Source organism: Chiloscyllium plagiosum, chromosome 19, assembly GCF_004010195.1.
Source record: "Chiloscyllium plagiosum isolate BGI_BamShark_2017 chromosome 19, ASM401019v2, whole genome shotgun sequence".
In the NCBI taxonomy this organism is placed as follows: Eukaryota; Metazoa; Chordata; class Chondrichthyes; order Orectolobiformes; family Hemiscylliidae; genus Chiloscyllium; species Chiloscyllium plagiosum.
Genome location: NC_057728.1, coordinates 65,324,170 through 65,342,644, shown reverse-complemented (window position 1 = coordinate 65,342,644; position 18,475 = coordinate 65,324,170). Strand labels below are relative to the sequence as shown.

General features: G+C 44.6%; 1 protein-coding gene across 2 annotated transcripts in view; it reads right to left on the bottom strand.

The window, feature by feature from the left end:
• Positions 1–18,475, bottom strand: part of pawr (PRKC, apoptosis, WT1, regulator) — a 167,078-nt gene that overhangs the window by 63,857 nt on the left and 84,746 nt on the right. For both annotated transcript variants that reach the window (XM_043708775.1, XM_043708776.1), the window contains one exon: positions 13,320–13,436. In XM_043708775.1, the coding sequence (XP_043564710.1) occupies positions 13,320–13,436 (117 nt within the window). The remainder of the gene's footprint in view (positions 1–13,319; positions 13,437–18,475) is intronic.

The following is an 18,475-nucleotide window of genomic DNA, read 5'->3' as shown; positions in this document are numbered from 1 at the left end:
TTGGAACGGTGAAGGATGAGGGGTGACTTGATAGAGGTTTATAAGATGATCAGAGGAATAGGTAGAGTAGACAGTCAGAAACTTTTTCCCCAGGTACAGCAGAGTGTTACAAGGGGACATAAATTTACGGTGAAGGGTGGAAGGTATAGGGGAGATGTCAGGGGTAGGTTCTTTAACCAGAGAGTGGTGGGGGCATGGAATGCGCTGCCTGTGGGAGTGGCAGAGTGGTGCAATTGGTTAGGTACATGGATGGGTGCTTAAGCTAGGACAAATGTTCGGCACAACATCGTGGGCCGAAGGGCCTGTTCTGTGTTGTATTGTTCTATGTTCTATGTTCTAAAAGACTTCACCATCAGGATATATACCTCAGTACACTGTGTTTAATTTAGCCAACGTGATATAAATGTTGTCAAAACACAATGATCTGTTTGCCGACACGATTAAAGCAATGTGTCAACTCATGGCTGCCCTCCCACGTGCTCAGTGTATCAAAGGTGACCCATGATGTCACAGAGTGCAATAGCATGCCCAACGGATACCGGTCCAGTCATCAACACCCACATTGCGTGTATACATGGTAACTACATAATCCCATTAATCCCAAAACATTCCTTTATAAATTGGAAAAGAGAAACAATAGTTTATGGATTGTACTCAAAGGCCAGCCTAAGCACATTTGCCAAAAACATAATTCCAGTTCTGAGGAAGGGTCACTATGCTAACTCTTATTTCTCTCCACAATGTTGCCAGACCTGCTGAGCTTTTCCAGCAATTTTTGTTTTTGTTACCAAAAACATATCTTGTACAGTATCTAGAAACAGAACGTGTGCAGTATTCACACCAACGACTCTGTCTCTAACAGCTCTGTAAGTTTAATTCACTTGGTGACCTTGACTTATAGACTGGAACCACGGTTGGCTTTTTCTTGAAGGCATGTATGTACCTGAACATAAACATATTCAGCTTTAAGCAATCTCTTCCCGGTTTTATCCCATCATTTATGGTCTGGGACGATCACAAAGTATTTACTCTAAGGTAAAGCAGCTGCACTTTATCCTTTCCTTCCTAGGTCAGGACAGCTCTCTCCAACCATGCACAGCACAGGACTTTTCTAAACAACATTCAGCTTTGGATATATCCCTAATGCTTAAAACAAATGCAGCCTGAATGTTTAAACTGGAGCTTTTTTATCTTGTTTGGTTAGAAAACACAAACAATGCACACAAAACACAATTAATTCCAAAAGTAGGCCTCAAAAACTGTTGTCAAGTAAATTACAATAGTCTCACAAATATGTCCATGATATTCATTAACTCCATCAACTTCACCACCCACCCCATCCATCACCATCTACACCCACCCCATCCATCACCATCAACACCCACCCCATCACCATCAACACCCACCCTATCACCATCAACACCCACCCCATCCGTCACTGATGCAGAGTAGTAGCAGCGTGTACCTTCTGCAATCTACTCTGCAGGAACCCAGTAGTCCGCTTCCAAAAGGCCTACCTGAACCCAAGACAATCATCATGTCGCAGGACAAGGGCAGCAGATATATGAGAACCACACTCCCTGCAAGTTGCCCTCCAAGCCCCTCATCATCCTGACTTGGAAATCGGTCGCCATTCATTCACTGACCTTCGGTCAAAATCTCTGAACCATCTCGATGGCATTGAGTTTTGGCCCAGCCAATGATGTCTCCATCCCATGAAGGAATTGTTAAAAAAGACTGAATTTTTTTTTACATTTAATGAACTCTCCAATTCATTCAAGACTGTGACACGCTATTTCTTCAAAAACAATTTGCATTTATACAGCAACTTTACCACCGTTACCAAACATCAAAGACACTTCACAAGATTACAAACAGGCTGCCAAAAATTCGACCAACAAAAACAGGAACAGCTCGCAAAATGTAGCAGGTCTGGCAGTGTGTATGGAGAGAGGGAGAGAAAGCAGAGTTAATGTTTTGATGCTGGTGACTTTTCATCAGAACAGCCACTGGATCCAAAACATTAATTTCACTTTCACTCCACAGATGCTGCCAGACCTGCTGAGCTTCTCCAGAAATTTCTATTTATGTTTCAGATTCCCAGCATCCATAGCTCTTTATTTTATAAAAATTATATCAAGCCAGCTGAGAGAGCATTATGGGGAGAAAGTGAGGAACGCAGATGCTGGAGAATAGAGTCAAAAAGTGTGGTGCTGGAAAAGCACAGCAGGTCGGGCAGCATCCGAGGAGCAGGAGAGTCGACGTTTCAAGCATAAGCCCTTCATCAGGAATGTTGGCAGTATAGGCAACGGTGGCTGTGGTCTGTGCGGTGCCAGGGCGGAAGTGACATCATTGTTTGTCGCAGTGGTGGTGGCCGTAGCAGCTGCGTGGCTAATGGCATCTGAGCGATTTCAGAGGAGCTGTAAGTCTGGGAAAGATTACAAAGTAAGGGAGGGGTGACGCCACTAAGAGATTTGAGAAATAAGGTGAGAATTTTAGAATGGAGTTGCTGAAGTATTGGGAGGTCAGCAAGCACCGTGGGTGACGGGTAATTATGACAATGCAAGTCTGGATATGAGCAGCTGAGTTTTTAATTTAGCTGGAAATTTGCTCTGTTTTCCAAGCAGCTACATCACTACACATGGTTCTTATGGCCCCTCATGTGTCACTTGGGAACTTGGCCCCAGTTCCACATTGCTGGAGATTTGGCTTCTGCTCTAAAGAGAAAATCATAAATTTCCTAACAAGGTCAGCCATGGCTTTCCTTCCAATTCACGTACTGACCAGAAATCACATTCAACATGAAGAGCACCCAATCCACACACAGTCTGGTTTGTTTTTTCTTCCTCTTGGCATCTTTCTCAGCCCATAAAGCGTGACATCAAAACCTACCCAACAATTAATAAGATTTAGAAATGGGGACAGAACGCAGTATTCCTGTTAGAAAATCCTTGCCTTTATACAGCACAACCTACAGCACAGCGCAAAGTGTTTCACAGGCAATGACATAGAGCAGAAGGGTTGTTGTAGAACAGCAGACTGTTTGTGCACAGCTCACTCCCAATAACAGCCACGTGATGCTGACCAATGGGTCAATATTGCAATGAAACAATGATCTGGAGAACAGAAACAAACAGGAACAGAAAATGCTGGAGAAACCCAGCAGGGCTGGCAGCAGGTGACTCAGAGGTAGGTGGAGGGACAGATAGTGTTGAGGAAGGGGGGAGGCTGCAGAAGGACTTGAACACATTAGGGGAGTGATCAAAGGAGTGCCAGGTGGAACACAATGTGGGAAAGTGGGAGGTTATGCATTCCAGTGGGAAAAGAGGTGCAGACTATTTTATAAACGGGGAAAGGCTTTAGAATTCTGAAGCACAAAGGAATTTGAAAGTCCATGTTCAGGATGGAGAGAGGATGTTTCGACTAAATAGGAGACTGGGACCCGAGAGAACAGCCTCAGAGCGAGCCAGGACCCTCCAGAACTCAGATGAGGAGGAATTTCTTCAGCCAGAAGGAGGGGACTCTGTGAAACTCATTGCTGCAGAGGGCTGTGAAGGCCAGGTCAGTGTGTTTAAGACAGAGATAGATCGGCTCATGATTATTCAGGGGTCAAGGGTTATGGGGAGAAGGCAGGATTCATGCTAGTGACATGAGGACTGGGGTGGGGTTGTGCAGGGGCAGGGATCTGGCTGATAGGTGGAGCCTGGAGAGAAAGAGGACACAGGGACTGTTCACAGTATATCAGGGAAGGAAGGCAGCTCAATATCTGATAATGGGGACCAAGAGTGGGTGACAAACTGACCAGGCCGCCAGATCCAATAGTGACCACTGGATCTTGTAATTCTACCTGGGAGAGGAGACTGCATCTCATCCATACAGCGGCACCTGTGACAGTGCAGCACTCCCTCAGTATGCACTAACAGCCAGGATTTTACACACAAGTCTCTGCAGTGGAACTTGAACCCACAGTCTTATGGCTCACAGTCCAGAGACTTCATGCTCCAGCATTGGATCACCTTCTCTACAATCTCTCCACTTGCCACAGAATTGCAAAATGGTTTGAAAGGAGGTATCGGTACATATTTCTGGTATTTTTCACTTACCTATCGCCACTATCAGTTTCTAGTTACAGATAGTATCAATCACTATTTACAAACTGCAGCTTCCAGCAGTCAGTACAGCCTGACCTGGCCCTGTGGATTAAGGCTTGGCCCCCGCTGGACATTTGTACCTAACCCAGCAATGTTTATCTTAGCTCACGTAATGTAACTCATTCGATTTAGAGGGAGTACATTAGCATGGATGGAGAATTGGCTCATGGGCAGGAAACAGCGAGGGGGGGGGGGGAAGGGACTTTATCAGGTTGACCAGTGGGGTTCCACAGTGCTGGGACAGTAACAGTTTACAATATATTAATGACTTGGAGGAAGCAAGTGAACATACTGTAGCCAAATGTGTAGATGACAAAAAAATTAATGGAAAGGCAGATTGCGAGGGGGAATATAAATGTTTTGCAGAGAGATACTGACAAGCTAAGGACTGGAACATAGGAATTAGGAGCAGGAATTAGGTAATTCAGCCCTTTGAGCCCATTCTGCCATTAACATGATCTTATCCAGGTCTCAACTCCACTTTCCTGTCTCCATCCTTTATTAGATTACTTACTTACAGTGTGGAAACAGGTCCTTCGGCACAACAAATCCACACTGACCCTCTGAAGAGCAACCCACCCAGACCCATTTCTCTACATTTACCCCTTCACCTAACACTATGGGCAATTTAGCATGGCCAATTCACCTAACCTGCACATTTGTTGGACTGTGGGAGGAAACCGGAGCACCCGGAGGAAACCCACGCAGACAGGGGGAGAATGTGCAAACTCCACACAGAGAGTTGCCTGAGGCGGGAATTGAACCCGGGTCTCTGGTGCTGTGAGGCAATAGTGCTAACCACTAAGCCACAGTGCTGCTTTTCATCAGAAACATATCTATTTCTTTCTTGAATTTGTTGATTGATTCTGCCCCCACTGCACTCGGGGGCAGTAAGTTCACAGATTCATAACCCTCAGAGGGAAGTTGTTTCTCTTCATCTCAGTTTGGAAGCTACCTCCTCTCACTCTGTATCTATGACCTCTTGTTCGTGACTGTCCCACAGAGGGAGCATCTGTTCTGCATCCACCTCATCAATCTCTTTTAGCATTTTATACACCTCAATCAAATAAGTAGGCAAGAAGTTGGCAAATGGAGTACAATATGAGAAAATGTGAAGTTATTCCCTTTGGAATGGAGAACAAAACCATTTTTATTTAACTGGAGTAAAACTGCAGAAAGCTGTAACACAGAGGGATTTGGGCGGTGGGGAGGAGCTAAACATAGAAAGCTAACACACAGCAGCCGCAGGCATGGTAACCCTTAGCTCAAGGGGTTGGTGTGCAAGAGAAAGGAAGTCTCACTGTGGCTGTACAAGGTGCTGGTGAGACCACATCTGGTGCATTGTGAGCAGTTTTGGTTCCCCGTACTTCAGGAAAAATATTATATCATCGTAGGCAATTTGGAGAAGGAGGAATGGAGGTACTATCTTATGAGCAAAGATTAAACAAGTTGGGACTGCACTCACTGGAGTCTAGAAGAATGAGAGGTGACCTCAGTGAAACATATCAGATTCTTAAGGGGCTTGACGGGGTCAATGTTGAGAGGATGGTCCCCCTCCTGGGAGAGTCTAGGACCAGGGGGCACAGTCTCAGAGTAAAGGGGAATCAATTTAAGAATGAGGAGTAGGAACAAGGCATGAGTTGCAGGGTACTGAAAGAAGCAGGTTTATTACAGCTCCACATTTATGTAAACATTAAATACACAGGCATTTCAGAGTATGGGCTAATGTTGAGCTATTCAGTTACAAAACTTAGCGCACTTTCACCATGTCATGCTTCAAGACTATAAGACATAGGAACAGAAGTAGGCCATTCAGCCCATTGAGTCTACACTGCTATTCAATGGCTGAAGTGATAATCTTCAACTCCACCTTCCTGCCTTTTCCCCATAATCCATGATTCCCTTCCTCATGAAAAATCTGTCTGTCTCAGTCTTGAATACACTTAATGACCCAGCCTCGATAGTCCTCTGCAGTAAGGAGTTCTGCAGATCCACACCTCTCTGAGAGAAGAAATTCTTCATCTCTGTCTTAAATGGGTGACCCCTCATTCTGAGATAATGCCCTCCACTCCCAGACTCTCCCACAAGGTGAAACAATCTTTAAACATCTACCTGCTCAAGCCCCTAAGAACCTTAAATAAAAACCGAAAGGACTGCGGCTACTGTAAATCAGAAACAAAAACAGAAGTTGCTGGAAAAGCTCAGCAGGTCTGGCAGCATCTGTGAAGAGAAAGCAGAGTTAATGTTGCGGGTCCAGTGACCCTTCCTCAGAACCATAAGTCCCTAAGAATCTTGTATGTTTCAATAAGGTCACCTTTGATTAATAGCTATTCACCCTCCACTTACCATGACCCCACTCAGTCTGCTATTACACACCATCATTGTCACCCATTACACAGAGCTGAAAATGTGTTGCTGGAAAAGCACAGCAGGTCAGGCAGCATCCAAGGAACAGGAGAAACCCTCCCAGCAGATCGTTACCCACTTCTTTGTCTGTCTAACTGTTCTTCTCTCTCTCTTTGGGCTCTATCCCCACCTATTGTTTACACTTTACCCCCTCCCCCCACCCTGTCTTTTGCATAGAAACCAACTTTTTCCGAGATACCATAAATTCTGAGGAAGGGTCACCGGATGCAAAATGTTTACTCTGATTTCTCTCCACAGATGCTGTCAGACCTGCTAAGGTTTTTCCATCAATTTCAATTTCTGTTTCACTTTTATTCTTCTATATTCCATTGAGTACAGACTCAATCCTACTCAACCTCTCATCATAAGACAGTCCCTCCATATCTGGGATCAGCTGAGCAAACCTTCTCTGGTCTGCCTCCTATGTCATTGGATTCCTGATGAAGGGCTTTTGCCCGAAACGTCGATTTTCCTGCTCCTCGGATGCTGCCTGACCTGCTGTGCTTTTCCAGCACCACTCTAGTCTAGACTCTGGTTTACAGCATCTGCAGTCCTTGTTTTTACCTTAGCCTCCAATGTCAGCCTGTCTTTCCTTCCATAAAAAACCCAAACTGTTCACAACTGTAGCCTGACTAGTGCATTGTATAGTTTTAGCAAAATTGCCCTATGTTTATACTTCATTCCCTTTGAAATAAAGATGAACATTAAATCGGCCTTCTCTATCAACTGCTGAGCTTGGATGCTAGTTTTTTGTGATTCATGAACAAAGATTCCTCTGTTCAGTATCTTCCTGCTGTCTTTCTCCATTCCATCAATATTCAGGTCCTGTATTCTTCCTCCCATGCCTCACAGTTTCTCCATGGCCCCAGGTAGGATGGTGTCTGAGACGGTGACATTCTCAGGTCACACAAGATGATGGTATCAGGAGCATGGGATAAGTTGTGTTTGATTCCACTGGAGGTTAGTGAGGGGTTGTAAACAGCTCCCAGCTCCGGGGTGACTAGTTTGGTTCAGAGATGAAAAGGATTTTGAGAGGCCTTTTGTTTATATGTAAACAGATGAGACTTCAGGTCAAAGTGGTCATGTTTTAGAAATGACCTGTGTAATGAAAGGGTAGTGGTCAGCTCTCCAACTGAGCAGTTCAGTCCAGACCTAGTTAGGAGTTCAGCTGTGTGGAAACAGGCTATTTCTCTCTCCTTCTGCCCTTCTAACTTCAACCTGTAAGCATTTGTTCCATTTTTACAGTTTTTTAAGGGGGATTGATTATTGGGACTGTTGTGGATATTCGGAACAGCATAATTAAGTCTAGTTTGGACAGACTGACTTCTGTAGGGATTCTTTATTTCTGTTCTTTGTTTAATTTTGTGAATAAATTTTTGTCTATTTTAAAACCTGGGAGTCAACCTCGCTAACTTACTCCGGGTAATTTTCACTGTACACATACCGGAACAAATAACAAAGTATGATCTGGGCTGCCTGCTCAAGATTGTTCAGAGTGGTCTGGCCTAGTCCATAACACATGGCCCCAGGTAAGATGGCATCTGACACGTTGACCTTCTCAGGTCACACAAGATGATGGTATCATGAACATGGGATGAGCTGGGCTTGATTCCACTGGAGGTTAGAGATCGAGGGGTGATTTGATTGAAATGTACGAGAAGCTGAATGGTCTCGACAAGGTGGATGTGGAAAGGATAGTTCCTCTTGTAGGTCTGTCCGGAAGCAGGGAACGTTGTTTTACAAGTTGCCATTTTAGGACAGACATGAAGGGAATATTTTTTCTTCTTAAGTGTTGTGAGGTTTTGGAATTTTCTGCCTCAGAAGACAGTGAAGGTAGATCATTGGATATTTTTAAGGCTGAGATCAATAGAGTTCCTTGATGATCAAAAATCTAAGGTAATTAAAGGGACAAGGGAATGTGGAATTCAGCACACAAATGGATCAGGCAGGATCATATTGAATGGTGAAACTGGCTTGAAGGATAAACTGACTTTGTTTCTTTTCTGAACTGAATGCATCTTAAAGGTACGCTATCTGAGGGACATAGCACAACACAGCTCACCATTCTTTGAATTTGTATTGTGTCATAACAAGGGAGACAGCCGCTCTGTCAACATGGTGAAGACAAGGCAGGAAGTGTACAGACCAACTCTCCCACAGAAAGACAAATCTACAATGCAGTGGGGTCTGAAGGTTCAAATGGCATCCTGCAAACACCACAGGATTATCTATTTGTCTCAGCAGAGCTATGTTGAGAAACGATGTGGAGGTGCTGGTGTTGGACTGGGGTGGACAAAGTTAAAAATCACTCAACGCCAGAAGTACTAGCTTCTGGAGCGTGGAGCAGCGCTCCGAAAGCTAGTGCTTCCTAAACCTGTTGGATTATAACCTGGTGCTGTATGATTTTTTTAACTATGTTGAGAAAAGCATGGAATCCTAAGTAGCAACCAACATCACTAAAAAAGGATCGGTCATTTATCCTGTTGCAGGTTGTGGGATCCTGCTGTACATTTACTGCCACCTTTCATACACTGCAACAGCAACAACACTTCATTAAGCACTTCACTGGCTGCAAAGCATGATGGGAAAGGTGCTACAGCAATGAAACTGCTTTCCCTCTACATGAACTGCTTTGGGATGACGTTTCAGAGATGCAACGCAAATGCAGTGGATGTGGGCGGTACGGTGGCTCAGTGGTTAGCACTGCTGCCTCACAGCACCAGGGACCCGGGTTCGATTCCAGCCTCGGGGGACTCTCTGTGTGGAGTTTGCACATTCTCCCCGTGTCTGCGTGGGTTTCCTCCGGGTGCTCCGGTTTCCTCCCACAGTCCAAAAATGTGCAGGTCAGGTGAATTGGCCACGCTAAATTGCCCGTAGCGGTAGGTGCATTAGTCAGAGGGAAATGGGTCTGGGTGGGTTACTCTTCGGAGGGTTAGTGTGTGGACTGGTTGGGCCAAAGGGCCTATTTCCATACTGTAGGGAATCTAATCTCAAGTCTGAATGATCGAAACCCTGTCAGAAGGTTAGGCCCACAGCCACATCTCTCCAAACTCCAGAATTTAAACATGTAAACCAGCCTCTGAACTGTTTCTCTTAGATTAGCATTCCTACAGTGTGGAAACAGGCTCTTCGGCCCAACAAGTCCACACCGACCCTCCGAAGAGTAACCCACCCAGATCCATTCCCCTACCTAGTACTTACCCCTGACTAATGCACCAGACCTACACACCCCTGAACACTATGGGCAATTTAACATTGCCAATTCCTACACATCTTTATATTGTGGGAGGAAACTGGATCATCCAGAGGGAACCCATGCAGACACAGGGAGATGTGCAAACTCCTCGCCCAAGGTTAGAATTGAACCCAGGCCCCTGACGCTGTGAGGCAGCAGTGTTAACCACTGAGCCACCATGTAGTTATTAATGGGAGCAGGTTGTAAAGTAGGGAAGTTTGGACATTTAGCAGGCAGTCAACTGAAGAATAACATTTGTTTTTGTCAGCATGCAGGTCAGATAAATATTTTACTGATTCAGCTGGACAAGCAACATTTGGTAACGTAACACTGTGAGACTGACGTTTAGTTGCTGCGTTTCTATTTAGACTAGAAGGGAGTGATCTTGAACATTAGCTGCAGCTGGCTGGAAATGTTATCATGAAGATCAATAAATTCAGGTATACACCTTGTATGTACAGGCCCCTCCATTATTGGCCATCACTGGGTAAGGACATTCTGTCCCATTGGATGTACAATGCAGACTGTGCCAATCTTACACAGAATTACACAGGGACAGAATCACAGCACTGGTAAGGTTCAGGAGGAGGCCATAGTTCAAACAAGCATCATTACCTTGTGTCAATTGCCTGCCCTTTCCCATTCCCCTTCACATCATTTCGATTCAGATAATCATCCAATGACCCTCTGGAATGCCTCAATTGAAGCTGCCTCCACCACACTTCCAGGCACTGTATTCCAGACCATATCTACTCACTGGGCTCTTGTGGTGCAGCGGGAACTTTCTTACTCTGACCCAGGAGGCCTAGGCTCAAGCCCCGGCTGCTCCAGAGGTCTAAAAAACATCTCCAAACAGAGAGATTAGAAATTATTGACAAAGGAGTGCACCTGGCAGGTATTAACCAGAGTTATCTGGTGTGCCTTAACCAGCTCAGCATCTATGCTGGTTACCAGCACTATGTGACAACACAGTAGCCGTTGAAATGTAAACGTATTCTAAAGTCGAGCCTTTATTTGCACCAGAGATAATAATTAGATGCAATGTAACTAGCTATGATATAGAATATTTACTGCCCACCACAATTGAGTTTATCTTCTTGGAACACAGGAACAGCCTCTTGAGACTGTTCCACCTTTCAATGGGATCATGGTTGATCTGTGACCTAACTCAATATTCCTGCCGTAGGCCATTATCCCTTAGTACCTGCGTTTAACAAAAAAAAACTACCACAAACTTAAAATGAACAACTGATCCAGCATCCACTGCTGTTTGTGGAAGAGAGTTCCAAACCCCTCCCACTCTTTATGTGTAGAAGTGCTTCCTAACATCTCTCCTGAACAGCCTAGCCCTAATTCTCACACTATGCCCCTAACTCTAGAATCTCCAACCAGTAGAAATAGTTTCTCTTTAGTTTGTCTGCCTTTTCCAAATTGCCCCTGAACCTTGTAAATTCAAGAGAAACAGCTCTCATTTATTTGAACTCTCCTCATAAGTCCAGGTACTGCTACTATAAACCTTTGTTGTACTCTCGCCACGGTCGGTATCTCCTTCCTAAGGTGTGGTGTCCTGATCCACCCACAGTACTCTGAGGGGGGTTTTGTATATCTACAGAATAATCTCTGCATCCTTGTACTCCAGCCCTCTGGCCAGCATTCCATTAGGCATCTTGATTATTTTCTGTACCAGTTCATGATATTTTAAATATCTATGCAGTTGAATCCCTAAGTGTCTTTGGATATCTGTAGCTTCATATCATCTAGAAAGTACCCTGATCTATCCTTCTTCGGTTTAAAATGTACAACCACACATTTGCTTACATTGATCTCCATCTGCCACAGTTTTGCCCTTTCACTTAGTCTATCAATAGCCTTTTGTAAATTTATGCTATCATCTACACTGTCTACAATGCTGCCTAACGTGTGTGCCATCAACAAATTTGGATATATCACTTCCTATACCATTAGCTAAGTAATTAATAAATAAGGTGAATAATTAAGACCATAACACAGATCCTGTGGGACACTGCTGTCACATGCTGCCAACTTGAGGACCTATACATTATCCCAACTTTCTGCCATCTGCCATTCAACCAATTTCCCATCCATGTCAGCAATAAGCCCTCAGTTCCATTAACAGGCCCTTATATGGACTTTACCAAAAGCCTTCTGGAAGTCTATATGAACAGCATCCAGAGATATTCTCCCGCCCACTGCCTTAGTCACCTGTCTTGCCGAAGACTGAGTGTGGGCATCCTTCCCCACCTGGGACGTGCACCTTAGCCTGACAGCAGTGAGGAGGTTTGGTGGCAGAAAATCTAACCACAACATCCCACATCATAACTGCTGTTATAAGCGGTCATAGAGATTGACAGCACAGGAAATGGCCCTTGGGCCCATCACGGGGGTAGACTCTGGTCAAAAACAGACAACTGACCATTCTAATCCCATTTCCTAGTACCTGGCCCATTGCCCTGTATGACTTGGCATTGCAACTCCACATCGAAACACTTCTTCAATGTGATGAGGGTTTCTGCCTCTCCCACCCTCACAGGCAGAGAGTTCCAGATTCCCACACCGTGTGGGGAAAAAGATTTTTCGCACATCCCCTCAAAACCTTCTGCCACTTAAATCTATGCCCCCGGTCATGATCCCTCCACCAATGGGTGAAAGTTTCTTCCTGTCTACCCCTGTCTCTGCCTGTCATCACCTTATCCATCTCAATCCTGTTCCCCCTCAATCTCCTCTGCTCCAAGGGAAACAGCCCCAGTCTGTCCACTCTCTCTCCATCACTGAGACTCTCCAGCCCAGGGCTACATCCTGGTAAATCTCCCCCTGCCCCCTCTCCAGTGCGATCACATCCCTCCGATAATCTGGATAATGGGGACAGCAGGGAGGACTTTGCCAATGTGAAGAGCAGAGAGACAGACAGGAGACACTCCCCCTGTTCTCCTTGGTGCAGGGACATTAAGGGCTGATTTACTGGAAGGGCTAAAAAACAGAACAGGCTTTGATCGAGAAAATAAAGAGGAACAGTTTCCAGGAGGGTTGATAAACAGAAGTTACACATTTAAAATCACTGGTAGAAACACCAGAGTTCAATATCGCAAATTGCTCTCACCTGGAACCTGTTGTCTAACAGAGCAGTGGAAGGGGAGTCAATAATAACTTCCAAAAAGGAATGTGATAAAGACTTGAAAAGTAAAGCAGGCCTACGGGAAAGGGTCTAGGAAGTGTGATGAATCGGCTGGTTCTTCAGAACCTAGTGCATGCAGAGATAAATACTAATGCAAGACCCAACCTCCAGGTCAACAGTAACGCAAGTGTTACAGATCTCCATCTACTGACCTCTCCAACTCCCACCCCCATCCACCCCCACCCCCAACTCCCACAAATCAGGACATCATTACTTTACAGTATTCTAAAGTTTTAAAGCAATTATAGAACACTACTTAATTGTAGACCACAGCACCAGTACTCCAATAGCAAACAAAAATAGAAAACAACAAGCTTAATGAAGAAATCCTTACAATGTACGGGCTGTTTGGGTCAGATGTGATGGACTCATTCTGGAGAGTGTTCTGTTGAGTAATGGCATCCTCTCTCTGCTGCAGCTTCTGGTCAGAATGATCATCATCATCGGGACTCTGCAGGGAAAGTAATGGAGAGGTTTTCAAAAGTACAGCAACATAATCCCTTGATCAAACAGATTTCACTGATGTGAGCAACAGTTGTGCCAGGAAATGGCTGAGCTCTATTCTACACTTGTAAAGTCAAACTGGTCAGATGTGTTTTGGAGCAGGTGGGACTTGAACACAGGCCTCCTAGCTCTGAGGCAGGGACATTACCAACATGCTACAAGAGCCTCCTTGCTGTATCTGAATCAAACAGCTCCAGATGAGTGCACCTGATGTCCAGGAAGATACTAGACTCCACCTGGGCACAGTACACAGCTCTCCAGACTGACCAGGCTGCACTACAAAGCGCTGGGACACGGGGAACCAGCAGGCTCCACAGTCACCAACTCACCGCGCTCTCTCTTGCTGATCATTGGCTCAATTACCTACCGCTGCTCCATGCTGTCAGCATGAGTTGGGAACCTGGAGAGATCCCTGAAATGGGAAAGAGAAGGAAGAAAAATCTCCTCAGACCCAGGGTCTGCTGAAGCCTTACTGTAAGAGACTGACTGCGATTAATGTTATTTTTGGATATGTTAATTGACCACTGCCACCGTCACATAGTTAACAGATACACTATCATTGTATCACATAAAGAGGCCACACAGTCCCTCTAGCCCCACCCACGAGTCAAGTAGACACTGGCTGATTGGGTGGTTACCAGATCAGGGGAGACAAATGAATAGTCCCTGGGCTCTGTCCATCAATTCCCACCTTTCCACTGCGGCTGACCCACAACAAACTGCTTTGTTTCCAATAGAGGAAACAAATGTTTTGTCCCGATACAAAGCCGCAGGAATTTCACTAAAACAACATTAAATGTGCAAAACAAAAGTCAACAACAACAAACAAAGAACTGCAAACACTGGAAATCTGAAACAAAAGAAGAAATAGTTGGATACACTCAGCAAATGTTGTGAAGAGTTTGAGGTTTTGATGTGACGTTGGGAACTTTCTCATTGCCACTTGCCAATGTCCATATGAGGAGCCCAGAGAGTCAATTCCATTTGGAGGTCTTTCTTTCTGGTGGTTCCATCGTGATACCCCCATTTCCATTTGCCCCACCTGTAACTGCTCATTGGACAGGTCCAGCCATATGGTGCCCTGCTTTCCTGCAACTGAAATCTACAACTCCCTCCCTAAGGGTATTTTGGGCAGCACATGGACTGCAGTGGTTCAAGGAGGCAGCTCACCCCCACCTTCTCAAGGGGCAATTAGGGACGGGTAATAAATACTGACCCAACCAATGGCACTAATGTCCTACGAATGAATTTTTAAAAAGCCAATCGGAAAGCAAATAAAACTCTTTATTACACAACTGACGGTTTCACAATTATCAGTCAGATCATTCTTCTTCATATATTCCATCATTTTATCTCATTAAACGAGGCTGTTCAACCCCATTGATTTATTTTCAAATCACACGTCGTTTTTATACCCTCCACCTGGGTGATGTTCACAATGATCTGGAGTTTATTGTTTAACTTCTGTTGAGTTGAGAAAGTAAACAAAGCTGGATCTCCCTATCAAACACACAAAGCCCCTTGAAACCAAGTCACTGCTTGGAGCGTGAGTCAGAGCAAACACAGGTTGAAGTTTTGGTCTTTCACCTGGAAAACCAGATCATCAAAATTAATTTACCAAGTGAGTCTGGGAGCTCAGTAAGGAGGGCTGCAACTCTCAGTGAGGTGGGGGAAGCTCTCCAAAAGTTGTACTGAGTTCTGGCCTGGTGCAGTGGTCTGCAGATTTGGGCATTAATTCTCACTGAATCATAGAATCCCCAAAGTGCAGATTCGGTCCGCACTGACCCTTCAAAGAGCATCCCATGCCCACCTGATACCAGTAATTAATCCACCTAATCTCCAAGGCAATTTCCAACAATGATTCTACCCTAACCTGCACATCTTTACACTGTGGGGGGAAACTCCACATAGACAGTCACCTGAGGTTGGAATTGAACCCAGGTCATCCATTCAGGTAGGAGATAGTGCTTTCCCCGTACAGGGTGCAAGGCAGGTTCATCGGAATGATACGGAGCAAAGGTTTGTATACAGATGATTACATTAATTTCTAGTCGATGTGTCAAAGGTGATTACTGAGTTAGGATGGGGAGATGGAAAGGAACACTGACAAAGAGCTTAACCCAAGGTGGTGTAAACTTAAAATGAGAGTCATGGAAGTTTGCAGCTCTCCCCCCCAAATAAAACTGATAGCCACTCAACTTATTGAAACTGAAATATCAATTGTTTTTTTATAAAAGCAAAACACTGCAGCTGTTGGATTTTTGAAATTAAAAAAAATGGAAAATACTCAGCAGGTCAATAGATTTTTATTGGATAAAGAGGTTAAGGGTAATGGAACCAATCAGGTAAACAATCAAGATCTAACTGAACAGCAGAAGAAGCTGAATGGACTTCAGGGATGTTTATCACTTCCTCGAAGATGCTTTTCTGACCCACTGAGCTTTTCAGAACACCAACTATGTGGGAGGCAAACTAAACCATCGTCAATCTCAGAAAGATACGATTGGAGAAATTCCTTTCCAACTCCCTCAGGCAACCAAGTAAATCCCGGAGACCAGTTACCCAATGACATGTCATCAGACATACCGAACTAAACCCCCCACGATGTCTCCCAACATTCTTATTAACAATGGACCAAACAGAAACACATTTCTGGCATGTTATGGTTCCAACAAAATGGAATCTGGAAGCTGGAACATGTTTTCTTTCCAGAAAGGATGCTCTGCGGTACGATCACGGTTTGTTCCCTGTTAGTTTCACTTACTGAGGAGGCCCTACCATTTAATCTGCTGCAGCAAGGATTTGGGATTTGCTGTGAACACTCGGTCACTGAATATAATCAACACTCAGGTCGATGAACCTTTGGCTCTTAAAGGAATCATGGGATGTGGTGAACATCAAGAATGTGGGTTTGTGATCAAGGAGCAGGTCATGATTACATTCAATGATGCAGTAATCTCAAAAGGCCAAATGTTTCCATCTTGTTCCTGTTAGTTCAGTTCTTACGTAAAGGGGTCCACTTGCGGCTGTGTGACTGGTCTGTAAAGCACAGTGATGTCGATAGCACAAGTTCAATTCCTAAACAGACTGAGGTCATTGTGGCGTGCTGACCCTCAGGTTAAAGCACCACCATCTAACTATGAGATAGGAAGCTGGGGCTATCACAACTTTACCTGATTTTTTTTTTTTTTTTTATTTTTTTTTATTTTAACCCCCACACTACCGCCTAAGTGCGGTAGTGCTTATTTTATCCCCAGACCCATGGTGTGTGTGTGCAGGTGTGAGACACAGTGGAAGACACAAAGTGCACCAATCTGTATTCAATTTCCACCACCAGGAAGATAGGAAAACACCCGGGTGGCCAATGACAAGCACTGCCCTTCACACCAAGGGACAGTGCTGTGTGATCAAAACAGTGAAGGGGAGGGTAGGGACTAAATCAAAATAGAATTGGAGGGAGAAATGATGCACTCCACTCCCTGCGGCGCCTTTACCTGATTTTAAAGAAAGGGCATATAATTACAGAATCATTGAATCCCCACAGTGTAGAATCAGGCCATTTGGCCCAACAAGCCTACTCTGAAAAGTAACCCACCCACAACCATCCCCTTACCCTATTATTCCACATTTACCCCTGAACACGACGGGCAATTTAGCATGACTAATTCACCTGACCTGCACATCTTTGGATTGTGGGAGGAAACCGGAGTACCCAGAGGAAACCCACGCAGACACGGGGAGAATGTGCAAACTCCACACAGAGAGTCACCTGAGACTGGAATCCTCCAACAACATGGAAGTAGTTAAAAGTACATAAAATCACAAATGGTTTGTGCTGTGATGTAAAGAAGTCACATGACCAGTAGATTCAAACGTTCCACATAACGTTCCAAAGAATACAACACAGAACTGATAGGGCTGGCATGGTGGCTCAGTGATTAGCACTACCGCCTCACTGTACCAGGGACCCAGGTTCAATTCCACCTTCACGCAACTGTCTGTGTCTGCACCGTCCAAAGATGTACAGGTTAGGTGGGTTGGTCATGGGAAATACAGGGTTATAGGGAAGGGGGCTGGTGCTGGGTCTCAGTAGGATGATCTTTGGTGGGTCGGAATGGACTTGATGGGTCAAATTGTCTGCTTCCACACCGTAGGAATTCCAAATACTCAACTAAAGAAACAGAGAATTTCACCAACTGCCTCTAGACATCTCTGACCATAATTTACATTTCCTCACATTACATTTTTCAAGGTTTGTGAATTCCTTCCTGTTTTTTCATCTCAGTCCAAATAGATAAACCTTATCCAATAAATGTTTTGATCTGTTAAGTTGCAGAGTCAGTCTGATCAGTGTGTAAATGCACATTGTTTTCATGCCTTTCAGTACCTCAAATCATTCTAATGTGTTTTATTGACAATGAAACCACTAACCTTCATGTCCAGAACCAATACTTAAATCGAGCAGAGAATAGGAGATCTAAGAACTATAATTGGCAAGAGATACAGAGGACAGAGAAGAAAAATGTTTTTGGTGTGTTGTTGGGACAGGGACCATCTCAAATTGTTGGTTGAATCTAATTTATTTTAAGGCCTTGATATTCATGACCAGATGGGATGTAATGACTCAGGAAGCCTAACTGGAAAGGAACATCATTTATTGTTCTATGGCAAAATATAGCCACTCTAAACAGTTTTTAGACCCATCCCTGGGTCTGCTTTATGAAGGGCTCAGGTGAGGGGTTCCAGCAGGGAAGGCCACTGCCTGTTACCAAGGCAACCCATATTCAACGAGCACCACAAGGAGGTTAATTGGTAATTCACCATCAGCCTTGTAGGGGATTATCATACATTTCCCCCTCCGAGTCTTCCACCTTGCTTCTGTGACAGTGGGGTGTCTTGCACTGTTTTGTCGTTGGCCCCATTCCTGTTGCTTTCTGGGTCTGGTTGGGGGCTGTACAAAAGGTAGGCCAACGTCGCTTCTGTGAA